At 41.7% G+C, this 10,941-nt stretch overlaps 1 protein-coding gene across 2 annotated transcripts; it reads left to right on the forward strand.

Moving 5' to 3' along the window:
• The first annotated feature begins 388 nt into the window (after positions 1-388).
• On the forward strand, positions 389-10,850 carry ino80da (INO80 complex subunit Da). Of its 2 annotated transcripts, none has more exons than XM_016487488.1 (10): positions 389-597; positions 2,464-2,710; positions 4,667-5,481; positions 6,029-6,131; positions 6,286-6,510; positions 6,615-6,724; positions 6,871-7,004; positions 7,108-7,319; positions 8,247-8,407; positions 8,597-10,850. In XM_016487488.1, exons 2-10 carry the CDS (start codon positions 2,493-2,495, stop codon positions 9,529-9,531), a joined length of 2,913 nt encoding a protein of 970 aa, XP_016342974.1. In that variant the 5' UTR covers positions 389-597; positions 2,464-2,492; the 3' UTR covers positions 9,532-10,850. The 2 variants fall into 2 exon arrangements, with proteins under 2 accessions (XP_016342974.1, XP_016342975.1); XM_016487489.1 differs by having other exon boundaries at positions 8,250-8,407.
• Positions 10,851-10,941: the final 91 nt, after the last annotated feature.

Raw genomic sequence — 10,941 nt, forward strand, 5'->3', positions numbered from 1 at the left:
CTGTATGGTCTGTTGTAGCTCATCATCAGCGTGGCAGGATTGCTGTATGGTCTGTTGTAGCTCATCATCAGCGTGGCAGGATTGCTGTATGGTCTGTTGTAGCTCATCATCAGCGTGGCAGGATTGCTGTATGGTCTGTTGTAGCTCATCATCAGCGTGGCAGGATTGCTGTATGGTCTGTTGTAGCTCATCATCAGCGTGGCAGGATTGCTGTATGGTCTGTTGTAGCTCATCATCAGCGTGGCAGGATTGCTGTATGGTCTGTTGTAGCTCATCATCAGCGAGGTAGGATTGCTGTATGGTGTGTTGTAGCTCATCATGGTAGAGGAGCGGTTGTCATGTCCCCGCAGCGCCGGTAGTGGTGCTGTGAGTCCGCCGAGCACTGAACTGTAAACCCCCGCAGATCTGTTCAATGAGAGCAGAAGATAACATAATATTGAAAGTACATTAGTGATCGCTTTAACGGTTCACCACCTCAACAGGGAATAGTATTTCGTAGCATAAGGAATTCCGATGAATATTCGGTGCAGTTGATGATCTGTGGCGTTTATACAGTCTGTCCGGAGTGAGACCCCGTAGAGGCTGAACCCACTGCAGGTAAGCGGACTCGATTGCAGCTCTGCCCGACTCATGAGCGCTCTGACCCCTCACCGCGCTACTCGAACACCGAGGCTTGGCAGCTAGTGTAGGCCAATGTTTACATTGATATGGAATGGATATTCAGCAACCAGTATCATGTTGCGGTCACTAATCCCGAATAGATTGAAGCTGCAATAATTTTTAACATTTTTAAAAGATTAATTTACAAAGGCGTTTAAAAATTAAACTACTATTAATGCTTAATCGGCTGCAGCGCCCCGCTCTTGCGGCCTGATTTAACGGGCCGCATCCGCCGTTGTTTATAGCCACATTTACAGCGATTAATATGCACAAACTTAACGCATTTAATAAAATCTAATAATGTAATTCGCGCGTGCATGGGTTTATATTTCTATTTTTAGCATTTCAAATCTGAAAATAGTGCAGTATCACGTCAATGTTTCTTTTTCCTGGGTTTGTTTTTAGCATTGTAGCTAACGAGTGAAATATCAAAATAATGTGTGATTTTGACAGCCAGAAGCTCAGACTACATTTTAAACCGATGATAATATAGATTTGCTTTAACTGGGGCACAAGTGCCCAAATACTGCCCGAATATAATGTTTTATGAGTTATTTAGCATATCGATTTGATGACAGCGATGTTTATTTAACAAAATTGAAAATTTGTTAAGTATGTGCTTAAAGAAAAGATGACATGGGTATAGTTATGATATCTGCAGAAGTGTTTTAATTCAATTCAGGGTCACAATAATATCAAAAAGTTCGTTAATTTTTGGGGATGTACCTTAGTATTTCCGTGGTTTTTTTTGATAGTTACCTCGACGTATCATATATGTGACCTAATACGTATATTTGCCAATAATTCAGTGTCATGTATAAACATATATGATGATTGTACAATGCAGTGCATAAATATAAATTGATCAACTGTAAAGTAGATAATTTCTAACAGTCTCTGCCACATGCAGCCTGAACCATCCTGTCAATCACAATACAGTTATGTCAAAACCAAGCTGAGGATGTAATATTCATCACTTTTATGGCTGTCACATGCTTGTTTGCTTTGGTTGCACTGGTCTCTATCTTTGTGTTGAGATGTTTGTAGTTAACCTATGACTGCATCAACTAGCCGTGACTCTGGGTTGCATTTAGTTCAAATATTAAACCGAGACACAAGAGCTGACCATTATATTATCAGTGATTTATTGCTTGGTCATGATTAAAGCATATAACACAATATAACAGATGTTACATAATATTTATAGGTAGGCCTGTCACGATAACAACTTTTTGTTGTGCGATATATTGCCCCAGAAATAATTGCGATAAGCAATATTATTGTAATTTTAAATACCATTTTATGCCACTGAATATATAATCATAAAGTAACAGCATAATAATGCAAGAAGGCCTACACACTTCCAAATGACAACAAACTTTTAATTTTTAAGAATATTTAGATCATGGAAATTAAGTATCAAAATATTAGATACCTTAAAAAACTTGAATAAATAGTAAATAGCAGATGAAACTTTTTTTGTAGAAGCAAAAAAATTTGAACAAGCACCAACTATACCACATTATGTATGAGAAGCTGCAAAAGACACAGGTGCAAGTGGAACGTACAAAACATGGTGACATTAATTTTTAAGTAAATATAATGGGCGATATATTGCGTCACCAAAAATTATTGAGGTCATGTACATATATTGCGCGATAAGTCGATATATTGATTATTGCGACAGGCCTATTTATAGGCTTTGTGTAATATACGTTTAGCATTTATAAATTAAGTATGTATTGTGAGTTTAATGGTTGTTATTTGGTGGTGTAATTCAGACTCTTTTCTGTCTCGGATCAGCTGATGTTCTCAGGGACCAGAGTCACGTGATGTACGAAGGTAAACACATCCATTTCTCAGAGGTGGATAATAAGCCGCTGTGCTCCTACAGCCCCAAACTCTGCAAGCAGCGCAGATTGAACGGATATGCCTTCTGCATTCGTCATGTTCTGGAGGACAAAACTGCTCCGTTTAAACAGTGCGAATATGTGGCCAAGTACAACAGTCAGCGATGCACCAACCCAATCCCCAAAGCAGAAGAACGAAGGTAAGATGAGAGGGAATCCAGCAGATTAGAGGCTTACAGTGGGTCAGTGTTTGTTGAGTGTTTAGGGTTGGGAATTAACAACCTGTGCTTTTTCATATTCATATTAAACATTATTGTGACACTGTGTTCAATTACACACGAGCAGCTCATGATCTGTTGTTTCAGCATCTTAGAGTGGCTCGATTCACAGTAAGTGAAGTGAACTCCATCTCTGCTATGGATACTCATTTCAGTTCATTTTCCAGACTGACAACCGCTGCTCGTTATTTTAAATAAATATTTAAAAAATACCTTTTAAACTGATTATTAATCGGTCAAAATTTTTACTTTCGGTTAACGGTTAAACGGTCAATATGAGCATCCCTTATCTCTGCACATGGTCTCTGAGTTTAACATGTTTGCATTTGGGAACCCAAAGTGCAGCAGTTATGCTTATTTTCACATAATTTAATAATTCATATTCGCATAATTCCATTTTTGTAGACAGATGATTGCAGTTAGGGCTGTCACTAATCGAGTAATCGGTCAATTATTCTGATGATTAATCGAGTGATCAGATCATTTAAGTGGTAATAAAAATAGACCTAAGCGAACAATAGATTTTAAAATCATTTAAAAAATACATATATAATAGCAATGAGGCAATAATAATTGGTTCAAATATACACTAAACACAATTATAAACGCAACACTTTTGTTTTTGCCCCCATTTTTCATGAGCTGATAGTTCAGCTCATGAAAAATTGGGGCAAAAACGTGTTGCGTTTATAATTTTGTTCAGTGTAATATCAAAAGCAAGTAATCATATGCTTTTATTGAACAAAAAGTTAAAATACATAATGTAATAAAACCATATAATCATAACTTATGTACATTATGTATTATATCAGAGGGCGCCGACGGCCTGACGATTGTTTTTACATGTTACAGTGCGATCTAATCCTTTGTGTAATATTGACTAAACAACATTTAATTAAAAGGTCCACTTATTCTTTAATATTTGGCCACTTTATGAATGCTACAGCCACTGTCATTTCTTGAACAAGAACATGTAAACATGCAAACTCAGAGCGAGGGTTTAAACTTTTATTTTGAAGTCGCCATAAACAGTTGGCATATTTAAAAAGATGATGTTTTCGCCTGTGTTGGTGGAGATTTGTAAATGATTTACCTTATAAATCCGATAGAATGGTGCACATTGTTCCCAGATGAACATTATAAGCAACTCGTATGCAAAGATGGAGTTTGAGAGGGTCCGCGCATCATGTAAATGCTAACTCTTTGTGTGGAGCAACCAGCAGCGCGCATATTTATTTAACTGAATCGCAGCCTTTGTGAATTCATAATAGCATTATGCTATATTATGATTTTTTAAATGGTTTTACCATTTCATGCAGCCTTAGAAAACAGTCTAATAATGCTTTTCATGGATTCTCATTTGTGGAATGCATCACTTCCGATATGTATTTTGGTTAATCAACACGGGCAAAATGCAATCGAGGACTTTTTATAATCGAGTACTCGAAGGCCTCCAGGTTTTCTGCAAAAATAAAAGTGAAGAAATTAATTTATTACTGTAGCTTAAAATAATGAATATACTTATCGTTAAAGATTCATTTCTTTTACAGTACCTTTATAATTATATAATTTCCCTCGCCCTGTTTCAGAGAAAAAAAACTTGATCAAAAGTGAATTAATTTAGAGACTGTAGTTAGATAGTTATAGACTATAATATTTTGGCAATTTTTCCCAGTGTTATCAAAAATGGTATAGAATATCAATATGTTTCAAGGTTTTGTATCGAAGTTAGAAATTCCAGTTTCATGACAAGTCTAATATACTTATTAAAGTAATTACTAAGGTAATTACAATAACTGGGTAATAATTAGGTACTGACCCAGAACCTTAATAAATATGTAGGCTGTTGAGTCAAACCTTGTTCATTTGCTTTGGCAGATACTGTAACAGCCACCTACAGGTGCTTGGCTTCATCCCGAAGAAGGAGCGTAAGAAGAAGCAGGATGCTCTGGAGGAGGTTCGTGCCCGTGCTCACGTGGAGTCTGTCGCTCTGAACATCACCGTTCCCTCTCTGGCTCTTAGAGACTCTAACGGGCTGGACGGCCTCCCTCCATCCCCGCCCTGCTCCCGTCTGACACCAATGCTTCTCTCGGACTCCGACTTCCTCGACCCCTTTGCCTTCTACGATGAGGACACGGACGGAGAGGAAAGCGTGGCGCAAAAGTGCTCCAACAAGAGGAAGCCGCCCAGCAGGCCAGTGATTGGCCTGAGGGTGACCGCCTGGAACCCAGAGCACCGTCAACCGGACATCGAGCACTTTAGCACCGTCACTGAACCCTGCACACTTCCAACCTCCCCACACCTACCACAACCACCTCCACCCCCGCCTCCGCCTCTGCCTCAACCCTTGGCGAGGCTTGTCCAGACCCCTCAACATACAGATCGGCCCGTTTACGCCCAACATGGGGCAGTGCAGTCTCTGCTATGCAAGCCAGCTCCACCTCAGACTGGGCCTTCTGTTTTGTCTGGTCTGCTCCCATCAACTGGGGCTCAGAACCAGCCTGTTAGCCAGAGACCTGTCCCTGCTGCATCCCCTCACCCGCCTGCTGCCCAGGACTGCCCACAGCCCCGCGCCGTGGCCATGCGCCCCACTGCCTTTACAGCACCCCCTGTCTGCCTGCTCAGACTACAGCACCTTGTGCAGCTCTATGCTCAGAGACAGAGAGAACACGGAGACCTGTTCCCACATCTTGGTACGACCTCCTTATTGCATTAAAACAGTACTTTTCTACACAATACAAAATGCACTAACTAACTGAACACTAGGGTTGGAAAGGGATGGAAGATTTCCGGGAAATTTCCAGAAACCTTTCAAAATTTTCACAAAGTTTCCAAAAATTCTCATTAAATTTATTAAAAGTGACAATAAAGATATTTGTAATGTTACAAAAGAAATGTATTTTTTAGCTAAAATGCTGTTCTTTTCAACTTTCTATTCCTCTAAAAATCCTGAAAGAATCATGAGAAATCCACTAAAATATTAAATGTTTCTTGAGCAGCAAATCAGCATATTAGAATGATTTCGGAAGGATCATGTGACACTGGAGTAATGATGCTGAAAATTCAGCTTTGCATCACAGAAATACATTTTAAATAAATTAAATACATTTTAAAATATACTAAAATACAAAACAGTTATTTTAAATTGTAGTAATATTTTACAATGGATGTAGCAATGTACAATGTCCTTGATATATGTAACCTTGATATTTGATCATATATGCATGCATGTTTGCATAGGGCTAGACTGGTCTGAGGACAGTACAGATGATGAAGATACAGAGGAGCTTGTTCCTTTAATGCCTCAAGCCTGGAGACTTCAGGAAAGAAGCTCCCATCAAAGGTACGAAAATCACTCCTCACTTGCTCCTCACAACTTCTGAGATGCTAAATATATATGCCATTTGCAATAAAGTTCATGAGTATAGATCAAAATGTCTTAGAGACAAACAAGCTTGTTATTACCTAAACTGATTTATTTTGTTTGTGTATGTCAGCTCCTCCAATGAAAAGCCGCTTTCCAGGCGGGCACGTCTGGCGCAGCTATGTACATACCTGCAAGAGAGGTATAAACACTTGTGCCGACAGGACAGGGCAGCCACCCGTCACAGCAGATACCGATATGCCTTCCGGAAAGCTCTGCTCCATGCTGCAAGCAAAGACCCCGACTGCACTGCACAGCTCATTCAGAAACTCAGCAAGAGCCCACAGACCTCAACCTGGTGTGTTGAACATGGACTGTGTTTGACATGTTTACAGGGAGTGTGCGCATTTCAGGGGTGTGTGTGTATTTATTATATGTTTGTATAAACAATTTTATTTTCAGTTCAAGGTCTGCAGTACCACACAACTATGAAAGGACAATGTGTACAGGACCCACAAAGGGTCAAAGCTGCAGCAACATAGCTTTGCCATTTTCACGTCACTGTTTTCAACGTATCCTTTAACACATGCATGCTACAAGTAAAATGAACAGACATTAGTGGTGGCCTAGTGATGAAAGGATGAACAGTCGCCAAGTAACGCCTACGTGCATTTGTCAAATGTCAGTGTGTTATGTTCTTGACAGCATGTTGATGCAGATATCCTGTTGAATCGCTCTCAGCATCTGTTCTCCAGTTGCACGGCACGGTTCGCTGATGGACAGCAGTGCTCTGTTCCTGTGTTTGACATCACTCACCAGACACCTCTTTGTGACGAACATGCCAAGAAAATGGTGAGAAACCACACAGCTTATCTTGATCATCTTAAATGGGATGTGTTTACACAGTACAGAGTTGGTTGTAAGTTGTACGTAAATATGTGTGTGTGTGTGGCAGGATAATTTCCTGCGTGGGGATGGCAACAGACGCAGTCAGCAGCAGCAGCGGCGCCCACGTAAGAAGACCAAGCCACCTGCACTGACGAAGAAACATAAAAAGAAGAGAAGACGAGGTCCGCGCAGACCGCAGAAGCCCATTCCTCCTGCTGTGCCACAGGGCAATTTGCTAATGCCCTCCCTGTCACTGCCCCCTCACCACGCCCATGTCAGGTGCCTATCCTGCTTTCAAATGCATCACAGTCTTGCTTCACAAATGTTTTGTTGTTAAATTTCGAAATGTCATTATACATCACAAATACCAGTGTTGTAGTCAAGACCAGCTCATTCAAGTCCAGGTCAAGACCCAAGTAGGTTGAGTTCAAGTCAACATTGAGACCAGAAGAGGTTCTGAATGATTCAGACCATGTTAATCAGAGGTACCCAGTCCTGTTGCTGTTCCTATACCTTTTTACATAGTTCAGTGCTGATTCTGATCAAAGACAACTGAACCAGCTAATTAAGATTTTCAGGAGCACTTGATAATTACGGACAGGTGTGCTGGAACAGGGTAGGAACTGAACTCTGCAGGTAGGTAGATCTCCAGGAACAGGACAGGGCACCCCTGATTTACATGGTAAATGTTCAAAATTCTGTCACGACAGCACCGAGTGGATCATATGCACTAGTTTCCACAGTGTTGTAGTAGAGTCTGAGAGTTCAGTCTCTAGTCTAGGTGCTGAGTTCATGACAAGGCCAAGACCATGTAATATTTTCTTGAGACCAAGTCCAGTTTCAAATATTAACAAAACTGACAAATACATGCTGTATTGCCAGTGTTGTCGCAAGGATACTGTAACAGCCAATTGAGTAGGATGTCCTACTGTCATGAAAGAGCAACAGTATCTTGATGAGGAAGTTAGTTAATGTAAGACAATCTGTCAGTATGTTGAAAGCTAGCTACCTGAAATATAAGTCTTCCGGTTTAATGACAGACATGAAAGGAACTCAACTTCTTGAATACCACAGCACCACAGTTTGTTATCACCACAGCAACAACGAAAGAGTATCTGTCCATTCATATTCATGTACTTCATAGGGTATGTTTCCGACTTTATTCAACTTACATCAAGCTTGCATTCACTCTGCCTGTTACTCTAGCAGGAGCCCATCAACCCCTGAACTCAATGCAGATGAGCTTCCTGACGATATCACGAATGAAATGCCTGACATTCCCAATGATCTTGAGCTGAATCAGGAGGATTTCTCTGATGTACTGCCCAGACTACCTGATGATCTTCAGGATTTCGACCTTTTTGAGGGTGCGTTCACATCAGATTATATGACAACAAAATATCATAAAGACTCTAGGGTAGCCTCTTTTGACTTGGGCCAGCAGGTAATCATACAGACTAGCATTTGTCAATCACCACTCAAGTTTTCTTCATTAAATGTAAAAATCTACTTGTTGGTTGGTTTGCACTTTGTCTGAGTTGTCTTTGTGGATACAGGTAAGAATGGAGAGTTGTTGCCCACCACAGAGGAGGCTGAGGAGCTGGTCAGAGCCCTGCAGGCCATGGGGTCGTATCCTGACTCCCTGGTGTGTTTGTCCTCAATGGGTGAACTGACCACAGCGGATGGGGTTGACCACCGAACCATGGCCGTGTTCTCGGGATCAGGGGTCACAGTGACTGGCATCGGAGACCTTCTGAACGGCCGAATGACTTCGGAGACTTTTCCCAGTCTAGAGCTGGAGGGCAACCTCCTCCATGCCCCGACAGACCATCATTTCCCAACGTCCCCTTCTCCCCAGCCAATCCAGAGCAGCGCCACCGCACCCACTACAAGTCCCAATGGTGGGTTAACAGAACGAACGTTTTCCCGAGCTCCCAAACCAGACTCAGCTCCACCTGGCAGTCATTACAGCAGCGAGCATGTGCCATCGCCCTACAAGGATCACATCTCACCCACACATGGTGCCTCTTATCAAACCGACCCGCCTCTCTTGCTGGAGGTGTCTTTGAGTGGAGCACCAGGCCCTCCACGCACCTCCTGGAATAACCTCCCTCTCTCGCTCACAGACCCGGCACAGTTCGGTAACCTCCTCTCTGCTGAAACTCACCTGCTCTCCACCGCTCTGTCCACCCCACCGTCCATGTCCCACTCCACAATCCTGCAGCCCACCGCTGCTCTCTCCGCTCTACCCCAACCAGGCCTGACGGGCCTCACCTCACCCTCATCCTCGCCCTCTTCACGGGACCTTCTCACCCCCACCCAACCTAAACTACAGCTCCCACAGTTTAGTGCAGCCTTCGGCCACCAACTGGCTTCTCACAGTGGGATCCCCAAAGACCTGCAGCCCAGCCATAGCTCGACAGCACCACCTACAGGCTTTACCATCACTAGTGCCACTGCTGCCACTCCCCCGTTCCCTCAGAGCAACTGAGTCTGGTTAGAGAGACCATCCCATCTCACATTTTAGAGGGATAGTTCACGATGGTTCTTTTTTACTAGTCACTCTCATGACTTTCTTTTGTCAAGAAAGGAGAAGTTCTGAACGATGTTCACTTTCTGCTCTTTAAAAAGAAAATTATGCAGGGAACAAGTGTTGTCAAGCTCCACAAAAGCACTGCACATGTGTATCACAATCGGTTATGAATTGCGGAGTGTTTTGTCATGTCTTGACAGCTGCAAGATTTTGAGTGAGTAAAGACCTGTTCACACCAAGATAAATGATCAGTAAACATTTTTACATTTAGAAAACTTGCTGACCAATAATTTGCACTTTTGATCACAAAAAGTATTTGCTATTACATAAAACTAAACAGACAATTTTGCTAAGCGACTGTGACTAGCAGAGGAAGAATCCAGAACCGGCTTTCCTGTCTCTGGTCTCGTTTTTTTTGGTGTTAGTGAACACCATCACATATACAAAAATGAAAAACATGAAAAAACCTTTTGACTTCCTTTCTTCACGGTGACAAGTGGATGTCAGAAATGGAAAGTTGCACAGTGCTGCCCTTGTGTACCGCTATACTTCTGTTTTTCAGTGAGTTCCATTTACTGTCACTGAGTGTATCAAATCTGTGTGAACAGGCCTTTAATGAATTCCAATCTGTTCCTAACGCATAGCTATCAATATGTCTTCAGAAGACTTGGAATATAGTGCACAAATCCTATGGACCTCTTTTAAGGTGCTATCAGTCTCCATTCACTTTAGTTGCATGGAGAAGAGCAGTCTGGACATTGTTGGAAACATCTCCTTTTATGTTCTTCAGAAGAAAGTATGGGTTTAAGGGTTTATCTTTGGGTGAACTAACTCTTTAAGTCTTATCACCAACAGCCCTGTGTCTGACTGGCACAATAGATCAGCAGCAGATTTGAGTCTTTCTGTACACGGATCTCTGCTTGGTCTGTTAAAAGTGTCCATCCTTTGTTTGTTGTTGTAGTGATCCAAGAGTTATGTTCTGCCCACATTTGCCCCTTTTACACCAAATGGTGCTAGTGCAGGAGCCGGTGCTCAGTTGGGTGATCCGTGGAGCTGTCTCTTAGCCGACCCATTAATATTGACAGCCAAAACAATCTAACTGACAACATTACTACATTAGTTGATCATGTGTCTTACAGTCTTAGTTTGTTCCAATTTAAATCACTTCCTTGCAGTCAGACAGGGACAGTAATGTTGCAGGAGAAGCTGTGCAGCATGATTAAAAATAGAAATGTCAACTGAGGTTGTGTGCAACATATTTTTATTTATAAAGGATAGGGCTGGGTTTTGACACAAATTTCACGATTCGATTCGATTCTCATTCACAAGCTTGCGATTCGATTCAATTCAATATCGATTATTTTGGAT

The sequence above is a fragment of the Sinocyclocheilus anshuiensis genome, unplaced genomic scaffold (genome assembly GCF_001515605.1).
Source record: "Sinocyclocheilus anshuiensis isolate Anshui unplaced genomic scaffold, SAMN03320099.WGS_v1.1 scaffold1199, whole genome shotgun sequence".
NCBI classification, from domain to species: domain Eukaryota; kingdom Metazoa; phylum Chordata; class Actinopteri; order Cypriniformes; family Cyprinidae; genus Sinocyclocheilus; species Sinocyclocheilus anshuiensis.